The sequence below is a fragment of the Phaseolus vulgaris genome, chromosome 8 (genome assembly GCF_000499845.2).
Source record: "Phaseolus vulgaris cultivar G19833 chromosome 8, P. vulgaris v2.0, whole genome shotgun sequence".
NCBI lineage: Eukaryota > Viridiplantae > Streptophyta > Magnoliopsida > Fabales > Fabaceae > Phaseolus > Phaseolus vulgaris.
In genome coordinates, this window is record NC_023752.2 from 26,510,623 (window position 1) to 26,536,583 (window position 25,961).

General features: G+C 51.1%; 1 protein-coding gene across 1 annotated transcript; it reads left to right on the forward strand.

The window, feature by feature from the left end:
* Positions 1 to 624: 624 nt before the first annotated feature.
* LOC137824848 (uncharacterized) lies at positions 625 to 1,140 on the forward strand. Its single transcript, XM_068630525.1, has one exon. The coding sequence runs from the start codon at positions 625 to 627 to the stop codon at positions 1,138 to 1,140; it is 516 nt and encodes a 171-aa protein (XP_068486626.1).
* Positions 1,141 to 25,961: the final 24,821 nt, after the last annotated feature.

Below are 25,961 nucleotides of genomic sequence, written 5' to 3' on the forward strand. Positions count from 1 at the left end.
GCTGCTGCTTCAGTGGAAGAGGAAAGCTCTGGCTCCCCCCTCATTCACCGCCAGAGGAAGATGCCAGTGGTCGAGGGGGTCTCGTCTCTCCAGCCTGGAGAGATCGAGGTGGTGGAGATAGAGGAAGGTTCACCACCTCCCCCTCCCTCTACTTGACCTGCCCCAGAGCCCGCATGCCCACCTTCTCCTTGCCAACAATCGCCCCCAATCTCTCAACCGCCAACTTCCCCCCCAGCAGGCCAATCACCTGGTCCATCCGCTCACCCTGCTGGGGGTGCTTCTGCTCAAAACGAGTGTGCCCCGCCTCCACTACCAATCTCCACCGCAAATGCTGAACATGGTGGGTCCGGCTCGCGCCCAAGCAACACTGGGGCCAACCATGAGAACTTCAGCAGAGTTATCTCCATGGTGCGACAGCACATCAGCAACGGGGAGCTCGTCGACTGGAGCGGGGAGGAGATAGATGCACACCTTGCCAAGCAGGTGGTGCTCTCGCTGGAGTTCTCCACCCAGCATCGCAAGCAGAAAGCCTTGGAGAAAAGGGTGAAGGAACTTGAGCACGACAAGGAGTCGCTGCAAAGTGACCTTGAAGCCGCTCAGGGGTCTGTTGAGCTGATGCGAGGCATGGTGGAGAAGGCCAGGAAGGAGTATTTGATGCAGGTCCAGGAGACCATCAAGATCGAGATCTTGATGGGGCAGACTGTTGGTCCTCTGGACTGCAAGGTGGTAGAGCTACAGGCTGAGAATTCTTCCTTGCGCGAACGGAGTCAGATGGTGGAGGAGTTACAGGCTGAGAACGCCTCCCTACGCCAACAGGATTCTCAGCGGGTGGAGATGCTCAAGTCTGCCAAAGAGGCAACTGCTGCTGCTGAAAGGAAGCTTGAGGAGGCAGTGGGCAAGCTGTCTGAAGCTGCCTCCTCCCTTGCTGCCCTCACCACGCAGAGGGATGCTGCAGAGGCTTCGAGGCGAAGTCTGGAGGCGGAGAAAGAGGACTTGATGAACGTGGGCGCTGATTCCCTCATCGATGGATTCGAGCTGGCGCTCGAGCAAGTCCGCTGCGTCCTCCCAGAACTGGACCTTTCACAATTCAGCATTCATCACTCGGTGGTAGATGGAAAACTTAGGCCTCCTACTCCCTGAATCTCTTCCTTTTTGTAAATTTGACTTCTTCTGTACAAAGCTTCATTCTGTAACCTTACGTTTCTGCACCATTCAACTCATTGTAACTGACAATTGTATGAACATCTCTGGTGATATACCTTGATTTTAACTGCTCAATTTCTCTTTGTATTTTCTTTGAACTTCACTTATCTTTATGTGCGCGACTAATTGTTAGCTAGTTTAGGTTCAACGCGATCTTGGGCTTTACCTTTCCTTTCGCACACGACTAAGCGTTAACCAGCTTAGGCTTAGCGCGATCTTGAGCTTCGTCTTTTACTTTGCGCACGACTAAGTGTTAACCAGCTTAGGCTTAGCGCGATCTGCTTGATCACGACTGGCTATTCCCTCAGCTTGGTGTTTAACAGTCCTCGTGCGCTGCTTTGCACTACTAGCCAATTACCGACAACTCATCAGTGATCGCTCTTTAGTCCTTACTTAGCTTTCTCTGTCGCTCTAGCGCTAAGTGCATAAAGGACTTTGACATCGATCGCTCAAAGTGATGCCTCGTCTTGGGGAAAGAAAGTGTTTCTCGCTAACCCCTTTTCCTTTCCCCAAGGTCATCACCCTTTGGCGGGTTGAGTCGCTCATTCCTTGTCTCACTCCTGGGGTGAGAAAGGTTTCTGACTAAGAGTCTTACTGGGCCAATATTGGTGTATGCCAAGTGGGTAAGGACGTTTTGTCAAAACCTTTCCTTTCCCTCCCTTGGTCTTACTAGCACCCCTGGCTTTTCAAACCTTTACCTGCTTGCGCTCACACCTGGGGTGAGGAAGACTTAGATCGGTGCCAGTACTTGCGCCTAGGGCAAGTAGGGCCTAACCAATCACCTGCACTTGCACTTGGGGCAAGGAGGATTTTAACTTTAATACTTGAGCACACTTGATATGCTGGAAATTTTTCTTTAATTGGGTGGCCTCGTTAAAAACCCCCTTTAGGGAAAAGAGTGCCCCCTTGTCTGTTCAACTGTTTCCACCACATACAAAGCATGTGTCTTTTAGCGCGAGAACGCCATTACTGTACAACTTTAACTGAAATAAAATTTTAAATGGGTGGCGTTCCACGTTCTGGGGATTGCTCCTCCTTCCAAAGTCTCTAGGCGATAGGCTCCGTTCTCTAATGTCTCCACCATTCTGTACGGGCCTGTCCACTTTGGGGATAACTTGTTCTGCATGTCGTTCTGATGCGCCTTTCTCATCACCAGATCACCTTCCTGGAAGTGCCTGGGCCTCACTTTAGAGTTGTGCCTCCGCTCTACTCTTCTCTTCACAGCTTCAGCACTGACTCTGGCCTCTTCTCGCACTTTGTCTAGCAGATCCAGATTCACCTTACGCTCTTCATTGGACTCCTCAGCAACGAAGTTCAAGAATCTGGGGGAGCTCTCCTGTATCTCTACAGGAATCATGGCGTCTGTCCCATAGACAAGGCTGAAGGGTGTCTCATGGGTGCTGGACTGTGGGGTGGTGTGATAAGACCACACAATTCTGGGGACCTCCTCTGCCCAGCCTCCTTTGGCCTTGTCTAGTCTTCGCTTCAGCCCCCTGAGCAGCATCCGGTTTGCTGACTCCACCTGCCCATTGGTTTGTGGGTGCTCCACTGATGCGAAGACCTGTTGTATCTTTAACTCTTCACACATCTTCCTCAGCTGATGACTTGTGAACTGGGTGCCATTGTCGGAAACCAACCTCTTGGGTATTCCGAAGCGGCAGACAATGTTCTTCCAGACGAAGTGTTCAACTTTCTGTGAGGTGATGTGTGCAACTGGCTCTGCCTCCACCCACTTAGTGAAATATTCGATGGCCACAATGAGGAACTTCATCTGCCTTGTCGCCAGGGGAAAAGGTCCTAGGATGTCAATCCCCCATGTATGGAATGGCCACGGGCTATGGATGGACCTCAACTCCTCAGGGGGTGCCTTGTGCCAATCTGCATGCAGCTGACATTGTTTGCATCGCTGAGCAAACCTTATGCAATCTTCCTTCAGCTTTGGCCAGTAGTACCCCGCGCGGAGTACTCTACTTGCCAAAGCGTGACCACCTACATGGCTTCCGCACACCCCCTCGTGCAGCTCAGACATGAGTCTGGTGCATTGCTCGCCGTGTACACAGATATGCACAGGGTGAGAAAATCCAAATCTAAATAGGCTTCCATCTATGAGAGTAAACTTACTTGAACCCCTCTTTATTCTTTTTGCCTCTGCCAGATCGAGCGGGAGTACACCATCTTCTAAGTATAACCGGTATGGCGTCATCCAGGTGTGGGGTTCCTTCTCCGCGTGGACCTCCATCGACTCACCGATCTTTGAGGGTCGCGATCTCACCCTCGGTGCTCTTAGCGTCTCTTGAGTCAACGACCGATGACCGATCGTTAGACGCTCCATTGACTTGTATACATGAAGCACCTGGTTGTCTGATACAAACGCGCGCGGCACCTTCAGGGTCTCCTGAATGACAGTCCTCTGCTTCCCCCCCTTGCTTGAGCTGGCCAGCTTGGCAAGCAGGTCTGCTCGGGCGTTTTGCTCTCTTGGCACATGCACTAACTCAAACTCGGCGAAGGATGTCTTCAGGAGCTGCACATACTCCAGGTAGGCTGCCATCTGGGGGTCCTTTGCTTGGAACTCCCCGGTGACCTGCCCGGTGACCAGTAACGAATCGCTCTTGGCCAGCAGATTTCTTGCTCCCATTTCCCTTGCTAGCAACATTCCTGCGATCAGGGCCTCATACTCCGCCTGATTGTTGCTAGCTTTGAAGGCGAAACGAAGGGACTGCTCGATCAGTACCCCGTGTGGTCCTTCCAGGATGACTCCAGCGCCGCTTCCCTGCTGATTAGAGGAGCCATCCACCGATAACACCCATCGGAAATCTAGCCCTTCTGCAGGTGTCGTGATGGATGATAGCTCGACTACGAAGTCCGCGAACACCTGCCCCTTGATCGGTCCTCGGGGCTCGTACTGAATATCGAATTCCGACAATTCTACTGCCCATTTGACCATCCTGCCTGCTACATCAGGTTTCTTCAATACGTTTTGGATAGGCAGATCAGTCATCACGACCACTGTGAAGCTGTGGAAGTAATGCCTGAGTCTTCTGGCTGAAAACACCACCGCCAGAGCAGCCTTCTCGAGGGCCTGGTACCTTGTTTCAGGGCCTTGCAGCACCTTACTCACGAAGTAAATAGGCCTCTGGGCCTGGCCCTGCTCTTGCACCAGGACTGAACTGACTGCCCTCTCCGTAACAGCAAAGTATAGACGAAGAGGGATGCCTACCTGGGGCTTTCGTAGGACTGGTGGGCTCGCCAGGTACCTCTTTAGCTTGACAAAAGCCTCCTCGCACTCCTGTGTCCAGAGAAATCTGCTGTTGCGTTTGAGGCACTGGAAGTATGGGTGACCTTTCTCCCCACCAGCAGACATAAATCGGGACAGTGCTGCCAAGCGACCGGTGAGCTGCTGCACCTCCTTCACCGTCGTTGGGCTCCTCATTGCCACGATCGCCGCACACTTCTCCGGGTTGGCTTCGATTCCTCGCTCTGTCAAGAGGAAACCCAAGAACTTCCCAGCCTCCACACCGAATATGCATTTCTCAGGGTTGAGCTTCAGCCTATACTTGGCAATGGTGGTGAATAGCTCTTCCAGATCAGCTGCATGATGCTTCTTCTCTTGGGACGTAACCACCATGTCATCCACATAGGCGTGTACGTTCCTTCCCAGCATGGGCGAGAGCACCCTATCCATGAGCCGCTGGTAGGTAGCCCCCGCATTCTTCAACCCAAATGGCATGACCTTGTAGCAATAGCAAGATCGTTCCGTCATAAACGCGGTCTTGCATTCGTCCATTGGGTGCATCCTGATCTGGTTATACCCTGAGAAAGCGTCCAAGAAGCTGAGTAGCTTTCCCCCCGAGGCGCTATCGACTAGAGCATCTATACTGGGTAGGGGGTAAGAATCCTTGGGGCACGCCTTGTTGAGGTCAGTGAAGTCCACGCACATTCTCCACTTGCCGTTTGCCTTCTGCACCAGTACCACATTCGCTAGCCACTCGGGGTACTGGATTTCTCTGATATGCCCTGCGACAAGGAGCTTCTGCGCTTCGTCGTGGATCACCTTCCTCTTCTCATCGTTGAATTTCCTTCTTCTCTGTCGCACCGGTCGAACCATGGGGTCCATCGATAGACGATGGCAGAGGAAATCGGGGTCGATTCCTGGCATGTCGGATGCTGACCATGCAAAGGCATTCATGTGCTTCTCAATCACACCCATGATCAGCCTTCGCTCTTCTTCAATGAGGGATCCCCCCAACTTGAATTTTCTTCCCCTGATGTCCACCTCGACCCATCCTTCAGCTGGGTGGGGTCTTCTCTCACTGGCAATGACCGCTCTCGCGATCCCTGACCCGCGAGGAGTGATCGTGCCTTGCTCTTCTTCTTCAACTTGGGCTACCTGGGAGCCCCCCACCGCAGCGTTCTCCATCCTCTGAGCGCCTTGTGTCTCCCTGACCGCCAATCGCTCTTCGCGCACGGCTGGTGGTGGTTTTGTGGTGACATGGCACACACTTCTTTTTTGCTTCAAGCTGTTCTCATAACAGCGTCTTGCCTCAGCCTGATCCGACTTGATGGTTATCACGGCCCCTTCCATCGACGGCAACTTCAACTTCATATGCCTTGTCGATGGTATTGCGCCCAGTCTATTGAGCGTTGGCCTCCCCAACAGGACATTGTACGCAGAAGGGGCGTTCACCACCAGGTACTTTATCTTTTCAGTGCGGGCTGTCGTTCCGTCAGTGAACGTCGTCCTCAGCTCGATGTATCCCCGCACTTCTACCTGATCCCCTGCAAACCCGTAGAGACAACCAGTATACGGTCTTAACTGATCAGGGGACAACTGTAGCTTGTTGAATGTTGGCCAGAACATGACATCCGCCGAGCTTCCTTGATCTACGAGTACTCTATGCACCCGTCTTCCTGCTGTGATGAGAGAAATGACCACAGGGTCGTTGTCGTGCGGGACAACGTCCCGTAGGTCAGCTTTCCTGAAGATAATGTCCACCTCAGGGTAATGACTCTCATTCACTGCATCTACCGCCATCACCGATCGAGTGTATCTCCTTCTTTGTGAAGCTGTGCATCCCCCACCAGAGAAGCCTCCAGCGATCGTCTGCACTTCCCCATGCACAGGGACTTCAAGCTGTTGCTCTCCAGTTTGGGATCCTGACGCGCGATCACCCTGCGGCTCACGCAGGTAATCTGCTAGAAAACCAGACTTCACCAACTCTGCCAGTTGGTGTCCCAGCGCCAAACAGGAATGAAGTGTATGGCCAAAGGCCTGATGAAACTCACACCATTCATTCTTCTTCCTTCCGAGTACCTTATCTGTCTTCTCTGGTACTCGTAGTCTTGCTGCTACGGCAGGAAGGGCGATGAGATCCGCCAATCCCACCATGAAGTTGTATCTCGGGGGTGCGTTATTCTCCCTTGCACGCCCCTTACCCTGGTCTTTGCCTGGTGCATAGGGACGAGGTTTTTCCCGCACCTTCTTCCCCTCTTTGGCCTCATGCACCCTTGCTTGCTGTGGTTTTCCTTGCCCTCCACGCGGTCTGGGCGGTGCAGCACTTCCCCTCTTCTCAGAAACCTCTGTTTCTGCCACTATGTGCGCCACCGCACGTCGTCGGATCTCTGCAAAGGTGCTGGGATGGCTCCTGATGAGAGACTCGCTGAAAGGGCCAGGCAGCACTCCCTTCTTAAACGCGTGCACAAGCATATCTTCATCTTTGTTGGGTAGTCTAACCACTTGTGCCCCAAATCGGTTGAGGTAGTCCTTCAGCGACTCCCCCTGGTATTGGCGCACGTCGAACAGGTCGTAGGACACCACTGCAGGTGCCTTGTTGACGATGTATTGTTCAATGAAGAGCTTCGAGAACTGAGAGAAAGACGTGATATGCCCTTCTGGTAAACTCACGAACCACTCCATGGCGATTCCGCTCAATGTGCTCATGAACATCTTGCAGTACACAGCGTCTGAGCCCCCAGACAACATCATCTGGGTGTGGAATGCCGTCAGATGCGCCTCCGGGTCTTCTACCCCCTTGAACGACGCTTTTACCCCCACCAGGTTGGGAGGCACCATGGTTCCCATGATCTCAGGGGAGAATGGCATGGGAAATGCCCTTGGAGGTGAGGGCTGCCTAGACACCCTTTCGTCAACAACGTGCTCCCTCTGCGCCTGCAGCGTCCTTCTCAACTCTTCGTTGACACGGTTCAGCTCGTCGTTCCTGCTTTGCGACGCAGCCAACTCCGTTTGCATCCTTTCTTGTTCAACTTTCGACGCTGCAGCGTTATCCTGCAGCGTGCGCACCATTTCCAGGACCTGCGCCATTGTCACAGCTCCTTCGTCAGCGGATGGCGCAGGTGATGGTTGTCTGTTTCTAGGCATCTTCTCTATCAAAGAAACTGATAAAACTCTGGTGAGCTTTAAGACTGTGGTATATATGGGACAACGATTCACTCGGGCCCCACGGTAGGCGCCAAATGATCCTGCCAGCAACTCAAACGTGGAGGAATCGCTTCGTGGCACTCTCTGCCCTGTCTTCGCGACTGCGTCTCCTGAAGAATCACCCTCTGAACTTTCTTTCAGATGTCTTCAAATGTGACCTGCAAAACACACAGACGGCGCCTCTAGCGGCCGTTTGCACTCCGACGATCAAGTTAGTCCAACAGAACCACCAGAAACTGGAAACTAGTAATGTTTGTGTGAGAAAAAACTTGCACTCTGTTTTTCGTTTATCTTTTTTCTCCCCCCTCCACTCTCCCTCTGATTCTGCCTTTTATCTCTCTTTTCCTGCTTCTAAGCATAACAGAATTCTGTTATGCTTTTCTGGCATGTGTCAGAACCCTGTCATGCTTTTCAGAGAAAGCGTACCTTCAGAATCAGCAATGGGGAGCGTGAGAGTCTGCGCATGTCTGCGTCTGTCTGTACCTTTAGCGGTACGGAGTGCTCTTTTGTCTGGACCGCACCCCTCTCAGATGATGACACGTGGAGGCCTGCAACTCACATCTAACCACACACGTGTCATTTACTGGAAGGGCTCTAGCGCCTCTCTTTGTCTGCCTAAGTTACGCCCTTGCGGAGTAACTTAGGATGCTTCTCTTATCTGGGTAAATTGCATACTCTTAGGAGAACGTCGGGTGTGGCTGGTCTAGGCGCACTCACCAAACGTTACTCTCTGCATAGGCGACTTACCCTTCAGGATGACACGCACGTAATGGGTTGAGGGAATCACCAACCACCGACTGGCTTACTAGTTCCCTCAGGCCACTCTCGTGCATGATTCCTTGAGGTGTGCTCGTGCGAGGTCCATGCGTAACGCTCTCGCTGGGAACCTTAGTCCCAATTTAACTGCGTGTAACACGAGACCCCGATGACAATACACCCGATGACTGATCAGTGTTTATTCGCTACTCGCGCTCTGCCTCCAGGCGCGAGTCTGGGAACTGGTCTGCTGGTGGTCACTTGGCTACTGACCACCGATCACCATTCTGGGTGATCTATCCCCCGACCTCTCTGCCGCCTGATCTGTCGGTGGTAACTTGGTTACTGACCACCGATCACCTTTCTTGGCGATCGTCCCCCTACCTCTCTGCCACCTGGTCCACGTGTCACCCTGCGAGTGGTCCACGTGGTTCTCTGATGCTGACGTCATCGACTACCGATGACCGATCGGATCACCCTGGAAGCAAGGGTCGCCGCCCTGGAGGACGAGAAGAAAGCTCTGGGACGCCAAAACGAGGCCTACCAAGCCTCTCTGAAGATGGCGCAAGAGGCCAAGGAGGAGGCTGAAAGGCAGCTGGGCGAGGCGATGGAGTTTCAGGCCGACTTCTACGCTCGGGAAGTCACTCTCCAAGTTCAAATAACAGGCCTTCAGGACATGGCCGAAGCCTCCGAAGAGCTTCAAAAGGACTTGAAGGATCAATGCTGTGGGCAGGCTGAAAAACTGGAGCGGATGGAGGGGGAGATGGTTACCCAGGCCAAGACATTGGGCCTTCTCCAGGTTGACCATGACAAATTGCAGATCGAGGTCAGCCAGCTCCGAGTGGAGAAGGAGGCTCTGGAGAAACAGGTGGCTTCCGGGGACTCCACCATCGAGGAGTTGGAGAAGGCGGCCAAGAAAGCTCTTATCGACGACATGGCTGGCACCTTCGAGGAGGGATTCAAAGAGGCTCTGGCCCAGGCCGTCTGCGAGAATCCGGGGATCGACGTTTCTAACTGCGATTCCACCCACCATGTCGTTGATGGACGCGTCGTGCCCCTTGAGTTGGATGATTGAAACGCTGACTCTCAACTGTCTCCTTTACCCTTGACGCTTTATATTTGCTCTTGCCATCTTCTGTTGAACTTGTAAATCTTTCGGAGTATTTGCACTTTGTTGGGATAATAGGCTTTGTATAGCCATTTCATACTCGTTCTTCATTTTTATGTGCTCCAATTGCTTTGCCTGTACTTGTACCCGTTTCAAAAGCTGTGTTGGGCGATCCTGTACGCCCGACACCTTACTTCTAACGTGTGCCTCGAAACTTGTTCCGCCTTCGTGTCTATGACGCCTCTGCCTCGTGAAGGCGCCGGCAGCTCCACCCTTGCTGCAACGCAAAAGATGAGACCTACTCTGGGTCTTAAACACTTGGGACAAGGTCACGCGTCGATGCCCACACCCATGGAGAGGCCTATCTAACAGCGCCGTATCGTCCATGGGGTGTCTCAAACACCAAGGCGATCTGTCCCTTGGTTCTTGGTGCTTGGCGCCCACGCCTAAGGAGAGGCCTGCTACAGCAGCGCCGTATCGCCCTCAGGGTGTCTAGAAACGCCAAGTACCGGGGAGGCTCGAAGCCCCCCCCAGGGGGTCATTCCCTCCATGGTCTTTCCTTCCCATGGGTATCGGGGAGCGACCTTACCAGTGGTTCACTCGTCTATCGGCGATCTCGTCTCCCTCCGCAGTCTTTCCTACCTGTGGGTATCGGGGAGGCGACGCCGTTGGTGACTAGCTTGACTTCTTCGATTTCGTCTCCCTCCACAGTCTTTCCTACCTGTGGGTATCAGGGAGACGACGCCGCTGATAACTTATACTGGCGACGCCGTCGGCGTCTCATGTTAGCGATGCCATCAGCTTCTTATACTGGCGACGCCTGGGGGTAGTGGAGAGCTCAGGGTCTCGCCCGCGCCATCCACGTGGCATTTCCCATATGGGTGATGGGACATTCCCTCACTTGACTTCATCCTGACATTTTCTGAGCTTCTGGCAAGATGCTCCCATTGTTGGCGGCACGTCTTACCCTTGGGCATTCCGTCGACGCGACTTTTCTGAATGATAACCAGTGGTGCCAGGATCGTCCTCCCGTCATCTGACACGTGGCTCGATCGCACGGTGCTCCCATTTGCGTCGCTTGGCGCTCTAACTGTAATATTTAGATCTTCGGAATCTTACACCTGCATTCATCATCCCTGTGTTTCGCACCCTTCTTGCACCGCTACACACTGTGTTCCTTCTGCATTCCTCCTAGTTGGCGCTTTACCTCCCGTATTCCTAACGCGCCTTTCTTCTTTGAACTCCCTGCTCTTTGCTCACCTCTCGTAGCGCCATGTCTTCCCACGTTCCTCCCCCTAGGGCTAACCTCAAGGACCTGTATGCATGGGCCTCGCGCGAGCTCCTTGACGAGTGTTCATGCTTGCTTTCTACCAGGGCCATAAGGGAACACAAAGGGGATTCGTGTTCCTACGATCATCGTGCCTTCGCTAGGAGGCATGACGACGATATTGTCGTACTCCCTTGCACCCTGGGGAGCCAGTGTGCGGGGACAAACGGGCCAACGACGGGGTCCCATTCTTTTACTTCTATCAGGTGGTATTCAAGAGCATCGCCGTGTGCCTGCCCTTCTCCAGGTTTGAGAGGGAACTACTGACGGAGATTAATGTCGCTCCGGCCCAGCTGTATCCTAATAGCTGGGCTTTCGTCAAGGCCTTTGACATACTCTTCGGCTTTCTGGGGTGTGCACCCTCGGTTGATATCTTTCTTAACTTCTTTGAGGTGAAAAGGCAAAGGAACAACATCTGGGTGACCTTCAGTAACGTTCCCGGCAGGGTTCTCCTGACCCCCTTCCAAAACTCCTTCACTGGGTGGAAGGGTAGGGTTTTCAAAGTCTGTTGCTCTGATCTCGTGCCCTCCGCCCTAGATGGTTTTCCGCTGTACTGGGTGAGGGAGACGAGAGCCCTGAAATCCAAACCCTTCAAGAAGCTGACCCCGAACGACCAGGTGGTTTGCCGGATCCTGGCTGAGGCGGGGGGTTTTGACTCCGCCACTTTGATTAGTTTAGAGTTCAACGCCGAAACCCTAGAGAAGTATATATGTACGAGTGACTGCCTTAGAAACTTCCGCTTTCGATCCTCTCTAAATCTTTGCATGTCTTGCCTCGTGGTGTCTTTACCATGTTTGTTTCCCTTGGTGCAGGTTTGAAGATAAACCAGCAACGGAGGTCACAGCTTACCCGGGCATTGAGGGCCAAGAGCGAAGCTTCGTCCTCCTCCCATCCTAACTCCGGAGGCCACTGAAAAGTGGTCATGTTTGTACTTTTTGTTTGAGCATAGGGCATGTACCTGTTCGGCTCATTTATCTCATTGACCTTTATTTTGAATTCAATTTGTAACATTAACTCTCTGGTGTCATGTTTTTGCTTTCTGCAACGCCGCTTCATTTTTGCACACCTTCGCCTGCATTCGCTTCCTTTAACATACTGTCCGCGCTTCCTCTATTATGTTTACTAGGCGACGCCTTACCTTGGCGACACTTCCTCTTGGCGACGCCTGCATCTGGCGACGCCTGCATCGGGCGACGCCTACTCTTGGCGACGCGTGTGCTTGGCGACGCCTGTCGCCTATTTCGAATCTGCCTTTCATCTTTTTAGCCCTTGGCCTTGCGCTTCGAGTGGAAAGAAGATGAAAACCGAGGCAAATCTTTTCTTGAACTTCTGTTTCTTTTATTTGGGTGACCTCGTTAAAAAACCCCCGAAAGGGAAAAAGAGTGTCCCCTATAATAAAATTGTTACATGGCTGTTTACTTACATAGTTCAACTAAAATAAAACATCAAATTGGCCGCATTCCAGCTGCGTGGAATGGGGCCCCCTTCCAAAGTCTCTAGGTTATATGAATCGTTCCCCTTAGCTTCGGTGATTCTGAAGGGTCCGGTCCACTTGGGAGACAATTTATTTTCAAGCTCTTATGGGTGAGCCTTCCTCATAACTAGGTCGCCAATCTGAAACTGCCGTGGCTTCACCTTAGAGCTATATTGTCGCTCTACTCTTCTCTTTACTGCTTCGGCCTTTATTCTGGCTTCCTCCCTGGCTTCGTCTAGTAGGTCCAGGTTCACCCGCCTTTCTTCGTTGGATTCCTCAGCCACGAAATTTTGGAAGCGTGGCGAGCTTTCGTGAATCTCGACCGGGATCATCGCATCTGACCCATACACTAAGCTGAAAGGCGTCTCCATGGTGGAAGATTGGGGCGTGGTGTGGTATGCCCATACGATCCTTGGCACTTCCTCCGCCCACGCTCCTTTGGCCTTTTCTAGCCTTCTCTTTAGCCCTCTCAGCAAAACTCTATTCGCTGACTCTACCTGCCCGTTAGTCTGGGGGTGTTCGACTGATGCGAACACTTGCTTGATGCCTACCTCTGCACACAGGTTTCTCAACTGCTGGCTGGCGAACTGGGTTCCATTGTCGGATACTAGCCGCCTAGGTACGCCAAAACGGCACACAATGTTCTTCCAAACAAAGTGTTGCACCTTGTGCGCAGTAATCTGGGCCACGGGCTCCGCCTCTATCCACTTGGTGAAGTATTCAATGGCAACAATCAAATACTTCATCTGTCTTATCACCAATGGGAATGGACCTAGGATGTCGATCCCCCACGTATGGAAAGGCCACGGGCTGTATATGGATCGCAGCTCTTCTGGAGGCGCCTTGTGCCAGTCAGCGTGTTTTTGACATTGCTTGCAACGTTGGGCGTGCCGCACGCAATCCTCCTTTACTGTTGGCCAATAGAAACCTGCGCGTACCACCTTAGAGGCTAAGGACCTTCCCCCTACGTGACTCCCACAAATGCCTTCGTGGAGCTCCTCCATTATTCTGGTACACTCGTCGCCGCTTACGCACGTTAAGATAGGGTGGGTGAACCCGTGCCTGAATAATACTCCGTTCACTAGAGTGTATCTTGCGGCATTCCTCTTAACCTTCTTACCCTCTTCAGGCTCCACTGGGAGAGCCCCATCCGCCAGATACCGTATGTATGGCGTCATCCAGGTGTCTCCCACGGCTAAAGCACATATCTGCGCGTGCCTTCCTCCTTCGGGCGTGTCCGCGTATGTGCTAATGTGGGGTGTCTTCACCGTATCTTGAGTCAAAGAACGATGACTCCTTGGCCTCCCTCTCGCTGTACAAATATGGAGGACGTCCACCCTGTTATCTTCCACGAATTTACGCGGAGCTTTGAGTGTCTCTTGGATTACTGTCCTCTGTCTACCCCCCTTGCCTGAGCTGGCCAGCTTGGCAAGCAGGTCAGCTCTGGCATTCTGCTCCCTTGGGACATGTACTAGCTCAAGAGCGCTAAATGCTCCCTTCAGCAGTTGGACGTATTTAAGATACGCCGCCATCTGCGGGTCTTTTGCTTGGAACTCGCCTGATACTTGTCCCGTAATCAGCCTGGAATCGCCCGATACTCAAGAGCGCCCATCTCCTTAGCCAGGAGCATCCCTGCAACCAGAGCTTCGTACTCAGCCTGATTATTACTTGCCTTAAAGGCGAAGCGTAGAGCTTGCTCGATCAGCACGCCATTGGGTCCCTCCAAGACTATCCCCACGCCACTTCCTTGCTGGTTGGAAGAGCCATCGACCGAGAGCAACCACTGCGAACCTGCCTCCACCTCTTGTTCGCCCCCGGGCGAGAGTTCTGCCACAAAATCTGCATATACCTGCCCTTTGATGGATCCTCTGGGCTCATACTGGATATCAAACTCTGACAACTCCACCGCCCAGCGCACCATCCTTCCCGCTACGTCAGGTTTCTGCAATACCTTTTGTATAGGGAGGTTCGTCATCACCTGATGTGATTCCAATAGCCACATAGAGAAAGGTTCTTGACCTTCTTAGGAATCAACTTGAGTTGGACAATAGTTAGGCACTTTTTCTTAGAATTGGATCATTGTTCTAAGTCAAGAACTCTCCAAAAACTAGCACCAATTCCAAACTCATATGGAAGTTCCAATTATAGTCAAATTGAACCGAACAAAATGGAACAAAAGATAAGGAAACTGAATTAGAAGTGCTGGAAATTAAAATGCACCGAACCAAAAAAGAAAAGAATAAGAACAGCTGCTGGAAAATGAAAGATAACCAAACCAAAACTCAAGAACACAAGCTAAACATGAACAATTGAAAGAGTAGGAAGGAAGGAGAAGAGAAAAGCTTATGGAGATGGAAGAGAAGGTGAGTGATCACGCCACTAGAAGGTTGGTTCCTCCTAGATGAGTGTGCTACCGCCACTTGAGGGCACCATGGATCCTTCAAGATAAGACTAGAGAAGAAGGCTCAAAAGCTCTCCAATGCTCACTCAAAAATTGAGTATAGTTTCTTTACTCCAATTTCAATTCTGAAAAATACAAAGGGAGCACCTCTATTTATAGCCTAAGGTGCTGAAATGCAAGCTACACAAATTCAAAAACTCCCTCCTAAAAACTTCTAGAATTGGCGCCTAAAACAATGCATGAGGAAGGTGTGATCCCTTCTCTCACTTTGGCACCTCCTTATTTATTCCTACACCTATCTACTAACACACACCCCTTAAGACTCCTAACTAAAGACTAAAAGATGCTTTAACAATAGAGGTTTCTAATGTTTCCCTCTAAGCACCTTCAACAATATTCTTTATTATTTACTACTTGGTCTTGCCCTTCATAGGATGGACTTGGGCTTGGGCTTGGGCTTTGGGCTTGGGCCTCTCTTTATTTTATGTCTTCTTTTAATTTTGAGAAGACTAGAAGGAAGAACTTCAAGTGTGATGGTGAATTGCCTCTTCCTTCATTAATAAAAACCTCCTTTACTTGACTCTCATCATCACCACCACTGTAAAGCTGTGGAAGTAATGGCAGAGCCTCCTGGCTGAAAATACCATGGCCAACGCTGCCTTCTCCAGCGCCTGGTATCTCGTCTCTGCGCCTTGTAAGGCCTTGCTCACAAAATAGATGGGCTTTTGAATCTGGTCCTGCTCCTGGACCAGCACAGAGCTGATAGCTCGCTCTGTCACCGCGAAGTACAGCCGGAGGGGCACGCTGGAAAATGCTGGTTAGACAATTAAAAACAGTGATATATAGGTTGCTGGAAAATGCCCAAGAAAGCACTCAAACCACTCCAAGAAAATATTCTGTCCTCAACCAAGCCGTGCTTGTGGAATGGAGTAGCTTCAAGTGAAATATGTCACAGCAAACCAACTTACTTAAGAACAAGTCTCCACACAACTTTAAGAAGAACAAAAAGACAAGCAAGAAAAGGTGTAAACAATAAAAGCTAAACCAAAAACAGAGAGCAATGTATGACAAACTAGAAAGAATATGAATGAAAGACAATCAAGAAAAATAAGGAACTCAATGAAGAAAGAAGGCACACAAAAAGAGTCCTAAAGAAAAGTGCTAGAGTAGATTGAAGAAAACAGAAAAACAGCTACTGGAAATTTTTATTTTTATTTTTTTTAAATGCAAACTGTGCTATGTTTACAGATTTAACTGTAACGATTGAAAGCGAACTGGAAGCTGAAAAATTAACCACAGAAACTTCAATGTCTTAACTCAAAAATGGCACTGGAATGAGATAAAAACAGTAAGCCAATTGAGAGAAATAAATATTTCAAATTTGCTGCCCAATTACCGTATTCTTTTCGGCAGTATTGTACACTTTCCGTATTTTATTTATCATTTTTTGTGTACTTGGAATTTTTGAGTGATTCTTTTTTCTGTGCTTTTGTAACACTTTGAAGTATGTAAATCCAAATTTTCACAAATTTACAGTGAGCCAATTAATTGCAGTAAATTGAAAACAGTAGCACGTTTGTAAGAAAACAGAGTATCCTATTCAGGAATGAAAAACAGTATAATGAACTAGCAAAGACATAAAGGAATTTGTGTAAAGGAACTTGTATAGAATGAAGATACAAGCATGAACTCAAATCTAAAAATGAAAATGCACAAAGGATCAAGCAATAAACTCAAAAACAGAATGTAAACCAAAGCAAGAAACAATCAAAGCAATAAAAGTACTACTAGAAGTGATCCTGCTTGTTGACCAGAACGTTGGAACCTGCCTCGTCAAAGGATCGACGTGTGCACCGCTTCAGGCCTCCGTCCTTCGTCGCGATCCACTTCAAGAACCTGCAAAAGAACAGAGCGGCGCCGCTGCGGCCGATCGCACACCAACGCCCAAGTCAGTGACTGAACCACCAAATACTAAGAGCAATAACACTCAAGAACTCTCAAGGAACCGTGCAATGTTCTCTCTCACAGTATGCTCAAGAACTCGCAAGCGTAAAGAGTATAATCTGAACGTGCGTACCTCAGAAAGTTCGTTGAGAACTCTTATATACCTGGTTACTTTCTCTCTCCTGGCAGTTACAGACTTGGACACGTAGCTCGCATCCAGTCGTACACGTGCCATCATCTGGAGCCTCCTTGACTTGGGCGCTGCTTCTGACTCTCTTTTTGGCTAAGTTACTTATGCATGGTACTGCCCAGTGCATAGCTAACTTGGGAGTGCGATCTCTACTGGAACTGGAGAGTTAGGGTGCCTTCGTACACCTTCCCTGTGGTCTCGCCGGCCGCCTTCATAATCTGCACCACCTTCATCTCTGGCGATGTGCTTGCTCTGGCGATCTCCAATCATTTGGTCGCCTGAGTTTACATCTGGCGACTTTGGTGGTTCGGTCACTGGAGTGCGATCGGCCGCAGCGGCGCCGCTCTGTTCTTTTGCAGCTTCTTGAGGTGAATCTTGAAGGAGGACGGGGGTTTGAAGCGATGCACACGTCGATCCTTTGACGAGGCAGGTTCCAACGTTCTGGTCAACAGGCAGGATCATCAGGCGCCCACCGTGGGGCCGTGTAAAACCTGTTCCCATCCACAACGTGAGTTCTTGGAGGATTTCGTGATTTTCTGTGTGGTTGTGTGCTGGTGCAACCGTAGTTTGCTGTTCGCTTGAGATTTGTTCGGTGTTTTCGCATTTTCCACCGTTCGATTGATTTTTGTTCGGTGAAGTGAAGTTTTTTGCTGTTTACGTGCGATCTGTTCGGTGGAATTTGAGTTCCTTCGCTCGTTTGGTTATCTGTGGGAGAAGCAGTGGTTTCTGGTGGAGTTGCAGGTTTCTTTGAAGGTTCGCGGTGTTCTTGAGTTTTTGCAGAGTTACGCGCAGTTTTCCAGATTGATCGCTGAATCGATCGTAGCTGAAGTAGGTGTTGTTCGCTGCATTCTGTGATTCGCTAAATTTCATGAGAAAAATGAGAAGCAATCGTTCAAGTCCGGTTGCGCCCGTCGTTGTTGAAGGCGCCGCCGCCATGACCATGGCGCAGATGGCAGAGATGATGCATTCATTGCAGGCAACTGTGGAAGCCTCGCGCATAGAACAGGCGAGAATGCATGAGGACCTGGTCGCCTCTCGCGCCAGGAATGAGGAGCTTAGCAAGGTGACTGAGGAGCTGCGTCAAGCTCTTCAGGAGCAGCAAGGGCGTTCTTCTGCTGAAGAGGTTGCGCCGTCGTCGCCACCTCGTGTTTTTCCTATGCCTTTTGTTCAGGCGATTACTGACACGCCTATTCCTGCGAGTGTGGTTCCTGTTAAGGCTGTTTTCATCGGCGTGGAGGATCCTGAGGCTCATCTCACCACGTTCCATACGCAGATGATGCTGTCAGGGGGATCAGACGCCGTGTATTGCAAGATGTTCGTGAGCACGCTCCAGGGAACGGCGCTGGAATGGTTTGTGAGCCTGCCTAACGGCCACATAACCAGTTTTCAACAGTTCTCGAAGATTTTCGTCGAGCAGTACATTGTGAATAAGGCACCGCCCAGGGTGTCTTATGATTTGTTTCATATAAGGCAATATCAGGGAGAGTCCCTCAGAGACTACCTGAATCGCTTTGGGGCGCAGATGGTCAGATCGCCGGCCAAAGATGAAGAAATGCTGGTCTATGCATTCAAGAAGGGCGTGTTGCCGGGACCATTCTGCGAGGCGTTGATCAGGGCACACCCCGCCACGTTTGCTGAGGTTAGGCGACTTGCGGTGGCCCACATCGCCGACGAGAGCGAAGTCGCTGAGAAGAGAGGAAGCGTGGCTCCCGCTAGGCCACGCGCCCAGACCAGGATCCAGCCGTAGAGGGTGCTGGAGACAGCGGCGGCCAGGAGGGATCAGAGGAGTCGCCATCCTTATGATCCAAGGAAGAACAAGGGTAGGGGCCAAGGACGCCAGCAACCAGCACGCCGGGAATACAATCGCCCACCTAAGCACAAGTTTGTCATGGGATTGGCGGATCTGATCGCCATTCCCAACATATCTGCTAGGTTGAAGGCGCCAGAAAAGGTGGGCGATAAGGTGCTGGGACCAAAGCCAGACGCCTGGTGTGAGTTTCACCAAGGCTTTGGCCATACAGTGGACTCATGTTTAGCATTAGGATACCAGCTCGACGATCTGGTAAAGAGCGGGTTCCTAAATGATTATTTGCTGGACAGAAGGACGGGGGGCATGTCGAGCTCCCAACCAGCAGGTGCTGAGGCTCAGCAGCACGAGATGCCTACGCACGGAGAAATCCTCACCATTGCAGGGGGCTTCCCAGGAGGTGGATGCACCGCATCACAGAGGAAGAAGTACGCTAGGTCTGTGATGACGGTGGATATGTTTGAAGACCACTCGCCAGAAGTGGATATTACATTCACCAAGCAAGATCTCCCGGATGTTGTGCCTCATGACAACGATCCCATAGTAATTTCGTTGATAACAGCAGGAAGAAAGGTCCACAGGGTGCTGGTGGACCAATGAAGCTCGGCAGATGTGATGTTCTGGCCGACTTTCACGCAGCTGGAGCTGCCCCTTGACCAGCTGAGGCCCTATGGAGGGTGTTTGTATGGGTTCGCTGGTGACCAAGTGGAGGTCAGGGGGTACATAGAGTTAAGGACAACGTTTACAGACGTGGCGGGTTCAAGAACGGAAAAAATCAAATACCTCGTTGTAAACGCTCCTTCAGCGTACAACATCCTGTTGGGAAGACCCACGCTCAACAGGATAGGCGCCATACCGTCGACCCGGAACATGAAGGTGAAGTTGCCGTCCATGGAGGGGGTGGTCATCACCATCAAATCCGATCAGAAGGAAGCAAAGAAGTGCTAGGAGAATAGCCTGAAAAACAAGAGATCGGTGAGTTACGTAACAACCACCCCGCCTCCTGGTGTGAAGCCCAGATCGACGGTAACAGAAGAAATCGCCGGAAGGGACGTGGAGATGGTGGACGCTGAGCTGGGGGAGGGGAATGCTGGTCTAGAGGAGGAAGAGACAAGGAATCGCCCTGAGGAAGCGAGAGAGCTGGGAATCGCCAGGACGGTGATCGCCAGAGAAACCAGACGAAAACCCGTCGAGCAGTGGCTCGAGAGAGAAATCGGGGGAAAGATCTTCAAGCTGGGAAGATCCCTGGAGGTTGAGCTCCAGGACCAGATCGCCAAGGTGATTGAGCGGCATCTGGACGCGTTTGCATGGTCCGCTTCAGACATGCCCGGGATCGATCCCGACTTTTTGTGCCATCATCTGGCGATGGACAACTTGGTAAGACCAGTGCGACAAAGAAGAAGAAAGTTCAACGAAGAGAGGAGGCAGGCGATCAGGGACGAAACACAAAAACTCCTCGCTGCAGGTCACATCAGGGAAGTTCAGTACCCTGAATGGTTGGCAAATGTCGTGCTGGTGAAGAAGAGTAACGGGAAATGGCGCATGTGCGTCGATTTCACTAACCTGAACAAGGCTTGCCCAAAGGATTCGTATCCTTTACCAAGCATAGACGCCCTGGTGGATAGTGCTGCAGGGTGTAAGCTGTTGAGCTTCCTGGATGCCTTCTCGGGGTATAATCAGATTAAGATGCATCCCATGGATGAAGAGAAGACAGCCTTCATGACGGAGAGATCGAGCTACTGCTACAAGGTGATGCCGTTTGGGCTGAAGAACGCGGGAGCCACGTACCAGTGGCTGATGGATCGAGTACTTGCGCCGATGCTGGGAAGGAACGTGCAAGCGTACGTCGATGACATGGTCGTGACCTCGCTGGAAAAGAGCAAGCACGTTGCAGACTTGGAAGAATTGTTCACGACGATCGCCAAGTTCAGATTAAAGCTTAATCTAGAGAAATGCATTTTCGGCGTGGAGGCTGGAAAGTTTTTGGGTTTCCTCTTGACTGAAAGAGGCATAGAGGCCAACCCTGATAAGTGTGCCGCCATCCTGGCGATGAGGAGCCCAACTACGGTGAAGGAGGTTCAACAGCTAACAGGTCGGATGGCAGCCCTGTCTCGCTTTGTGTCAGCTAGCGGAGAAAAGGGCCATCCCTATTTTCAGTGCTTGAGGCGCAATAACAAGTTTGCGTGGACAAAGGAGTGCGAGGAAGCCTTCGTCAAGCTGAAGGAATATCTGGCGAGCCCGCCGGTCTTGTGCAAACCGCTGGTGGGAACCCCTCTCAGGTTGTATTTTGCTGTAACTAAGAGGGCGGTGAGTGCGGTGCTCGCCCAGGATCAAGATCAGGCTCAAAAGCCTATTTATTTTGTGAGTAAGGTGTTGCAGGGCCCCGAAACGAGATATCAGGCCCTGGAAAAGGCTGCGCTGGCTGTGGTATTTTCGGCGAGGAGGTTGAGCCACTATTTCCATAGCTTCACCATTCTGGTGATGACTGACCTGCCCATCCACAAGGTCTTGAAGAAGCCTGACGTTGCAGGAAGGATGGTGAAATGGGCAGTAGAATTGTCAGAGTTTGATATTAAATATGAGCCTCGAGGCCCGATCAAGGGGCAAATCTTTGCAGATTTCGTGGTTGAGCTCTCGTCTGAGGCAACGCGAGTTGAAGGGGACGACTTCCGTTGGGTACTCTCGGTGGATGGATCGTCGAACCAGCAGGGCAGCGGTGCCGGAGTCATTTTGGAAGGACCTAACGGCGTGCTGATCGAACAATCTTTGAGATTTGCCTTCAAAGCCAGTAACAATCAAGCAGAATATGAGGCGCTGATCGCCGGGATTTTTCTGGCCAAAGAGATGGGAGCCAGGGTGTTAATGGCCAAGAGCGACTCGCTGCTAGTCACAGGGCAAGTAACAGGCGAGTTCCAGGCTAAAGATCCACAAATGGCGGCCTATTTGGAGTATGTGCAGGAATTGAAGAGTTCCTTTGCCTCCTTTGAAGTAGTGCATGTGCCCAGAGAGCAGAATGCCCGAGTTGACTTGCTAGCTAAGCTCGCCAGCTCAGGCAAGGGGGGTAGGCAGAGGACGGTGATTCAAGAAACTCTGAAGACGCCGAGAGCATTTGTGGCAGATCACTTGGTTCTTCAGATAAGCAAGTCGACGGAGAAAGCAGCGAGAAGTCATAAGTCCCTGACGCAGGAAACGTTGAGATCGCCGAGAGTTAGAGCATGTCGAGGAGAGAAGGTGAACATGACGCAGGTCTGCGCGATCCATGAGCCAGACACCTGGATAACACAGTACAAGCGATGCCTGGCAGATGGCCTTCTCCCACTGGATCCGACAGAGGCTAGGAAGGTAAAGAAAAATTCTAGCAAGTACACATTGATTGATGGCGATCTGTACAGGTTTGGGTTCACTCACCCACTCCTGGAATGCGTACATGGCGAGAAGTGCACGAGAATCATGGCAGAGCTCCACGAAGGTATATGCGGAAGCCACGTCGGGGGTCGAGCTCTGGCCGCAAGGACTCTCCGTGCAGGGTATTACTGGCCATCGATGAGAGAAGACTGCAAGAAGTATGCCCAATGTTGCAAACAATGCCAACAGCACGCTGATTGGCACAAGGCGCCTCCCGAAGAGTTGAAGTCGATCTATAGCCCTTGGCCGTTTCATACTTGGGGAATCGACATCCTGGGACCTTTCCTGCTGGCGATCAGGCAGATGAAGTACTTGGTGGTGGCGATTGAGTATTTCACCAAGTGGATCGAAGCAGAGCCAGTGGCCCAGATCACCGCACACAAGATCGAAGGTTTCGTGTGGAAGAATATTGTGTGCCGGTTTGGAGTGCCCAAGCGCCTGGTGTCAGACAATGGGACTCAGTTTGCAAGCCACCTGTTGAAGAAGCTGTGCGAAGGGGTGGGAATTCAACAAGTGTTTGCATCCGTCGAGCACCCTCAGACGAATGGCCAGGTGGAGTCAGCTAATCGGGTGTTGCTGAGAGGTTTGAAGAGAAGACTAGAGAAAGCCAAAGGAAGCTGGGTTGAGGAGGTACCCCGTATAGTCTGGGCGTACCACACCACCGAGCAGTCAGGAACCCATGAGACCCCATTCAGCTTGGTCTATGGGTGTGATGCAATGATTCCAGTAGAGATCCAGGAGAGCTCGCCGAGATTCCAGAACTTTGTAGAGGAAGACTCGAATGAAGAGAGAAGGCTGAACCTGGATCTACTGGATGAGGTCAGGGAAGAGGCGAGATTGAAGGCTGAAGCAGTGAAGAGAAGGGTTAAACGAAGATACAACTCGAAGGTGATGCCAAGACAGTTTAGAGAAGGCGACATGGTGATGAGGAAAGCCCACCAGTACGAGATGGAGAATAAATTGTCGCCCAAGTGGACGGGGCCGTTCAGAATAACCGAGGCGCTCGGGAACGGCGCCTACCGCTTAGAGACATTGGAAGGAGGGGCGATTCCTCGCACTTGGAACGCCACGCACCTGAAGTTGTATTACAGTTAAGAAGCCTTGTAAGTAAAGACAAACGCAAAGTTATATTACAATGTCTCTGTTAAAACAGTTTGAAGGGGGCACTCTTTTTTCCCTAAGGAGGGTTTTTAATGAGGCCACCCAATAAAGAGAAGTTTTCGAAGTACAAGTTGTTTTAGATTGCGTGCATGTTGCTTTCAGAAAGTTTTGAAGAAAGACCTTGTCACTTGTATGTGGCTTAAGGCAAGTTAATGATATGTTGCATGCTTTCTAAAAATTTTTAAGCCCTCATCGTCTTTCGGCGATCGGAGGCACCAGTTAAAAAGTTTTAAGTCCTCATCGTCTTTCGGCGATCGGAGGCACCAGTTAAAAGTTTTAAGTCCTCATCGTCTTTCGGCGATCGGAGGCACCAGTTAAAAGTTTTAAGTCCTCATCGTCTTTCGGCGATTGGAGGCACAAGTTAAAGTTAAAGTCCTCATCGTCTTTCGGCGATCGGAGGCACCAGCTGAAAGACCTCAACGCCCTCGCGCGTCCTGAGGCGAGTTAAAGACCTCCTCGCCGTCGAGCGAGCGCAGGCGAGGAAGAGCGAAAAGTCCTCAGTGTTTCCGGGGGCGAGGAGATGTAACCCCTGGGGCAATGTAGAGGCACTAGTGAAAAGTCCTCAGTGTTTCTGGGGGCGAGAAGATGTAACCCCCGGGGCAATGTAAAGGCCAGTAAAAGACCTTCTCGCCTATGAGCGAGTTCAGGCAAGTAAAAGACCTTCTCGCCTATGAGCGAGTTCAGGTACGGTGTTAAGGGTGGACGAAGTTTGGAAGGTGGCTAAGGTAGGTTCGAAGAGAACGCCTAGCGACCCGGTCTTTTGTTCTGAAGTTCAAGAAGGTAGAGAAGGATCCGAAAGGCGCCTCTACCCTCAGATAAAAGAACAATGGCCAAGGCATGAAGCCAGAAAGAAGTTGACATCGCCAAGAGTCTCTGGCGACCAGGAAAAGTTCAAGCAGCGGCGAGAAAGTTAAAGACCCGTGCTGATGGAGCAGATCGGGTGAAGAAATGTTTTAAGCCAGTGGTTGAGTTGAAGTTCGTTGCTTGAAGAGTGATTTTACGTTAAGGTTAATTGCCGTGAGATTACGAGTTGTTAAAGTGATTATTATTCGAGGATGAAATGGTTCGAAACAGTTAAGTACGAGATCGTGCCTACGAAATTACTAAGTTATTTTTCTGAAGTAAAATTGCACAAGGAAAGTTGAAGCAGGCAGGGAAGTTATAGAAAGAAATACGAAGGCAATTTCATTAAAGTAAATATTAGTTCAAAGCACATGTACAGGAAAATATGAAGTTTATTACAATCGCATACAAAGGAAAGCATAAAGGTGGTGGATTAGGGGAAATCGATCAGTCTTCGACGGGAACCACCTTCCCATCCACCACCTCGTTGTTTAAAGACACCATGCTGAGATCCAGATCGGGGAACAAGCATGCGAGCTGTTCCCGTGCAGCAGCGAATCCAGCAGCCAGAATTTGGGCAGAACTCATGTTAAGATCTTCAATCTGCTTCTGGAGTCCTTCAGTTTGTTCCTTCAGCCCCTTATTCTGCTGCTCCAGCTCTTCGACTTGCTTCTTGAGTTTTTCGTTGATATCTTGAGCCTGGAGAAGGTCTTCAGTAACCTTCTTGGATTCCGCTTGCACTTGGCCCAGTTCAGCAGTGATTTTCCCTTTCTCTTTGTTGGCCTCAGCAAGCTCAGCAATGGCGTCGTCCCTCGCCTTCTCCACCTTACCCAGGAAGATCTCCCGATCAGCAGACCTCTGCTCCAGTTTTTTCACCTTGGCGGCGTCAGTTTTTATCGAAGCTTCCAAGTCAGCCACCTTAACGCGATAAGGCACAATCTTGCTCTCTAGTTCGATCTTTTCTTGAGCCAGTTGCTGTACCTTATGGCGGAGTTCAGTGGCCTCCTTGCGCGCTAATCGGAGCTCGGTGCTCATCGCATCTTCTACTCGGGAGTGTTCAATCTCCGCGAGCGTCAGATTGAAGGACAACTTCTCCACCTCTACCTTCATGGTGCTGTTCTCAGTTTTAAGGTTGAAGAGGTCGTCCTGGAGCTTCCTGGTGGAACTCTGCACAGCTCTAGTTATGATGGCAGGGATGTCTTCTGCTATGGTCTTCAGCTTAGCAGATAAAGGCTCCCACATCCTCGTGACCTCGAGAGGGAGGTTTGCTGCTTGGAGAGGCGCTGGGTAGGCCTGTTGTTGGTTTTCGTCGCCACCTTCTTTAGTTGGTTCTTCAGTAGGCGCTTATGCTCGTGGTGGCGATGTCGGGGACTCGGTGATCAGGATCGGAGAGGTGTGGGCAACCTCATCCCCGATTGGAGCAACATCTGCAGCTGTGGCGTTGGAAGGAGGTCCCCCTCCAGCTGATACATATGGCGTGGAGGCGCTCGGGGGGTCCTCCATGAAATTTGGCTCTTGGGCCTCAACCGCAGGTGGCGCAGTTGCCAGTGGAATGGCTTGGACTGGGGAAGCAGGAGCTGGTGGAGATGGCATTGTTGGAGGTGGAGCAGGCGTGGATGGCGGCGTTGAGGTGGGAAGAGGGGGTGGTGCAGGTGGTGAAGAAGGTGCCACCCTCTTCCTCTTCGTGACAAGGCCATCTTCAGTGGCCTCGTCGTCCTCCTCTTCCTCCTCGTGGATGACCTGGGGGGCTTTCCTCTTAGGCCTTTTGAGGACAAGTTTTTTGCGTTGGGCGGCGGGTTGGACATCGGAAGGAGCTGGGCCCTTGGGTGGCGATCGGCCCTGTGCGGCGGCGATCTCCACCACAGAATTTGGCACTGTTTGAGAGCCCGTTGCCAACCCATGGAGT

Coding starts and splice junctions, on each gene's coding strand:
- LOC137824848 (XM_068630525.1), top strand. CDS start 625: ATGGTGGAGAAGGCCAGGAAGGAGTATTTGATGCAGGTCCAGGAGACC.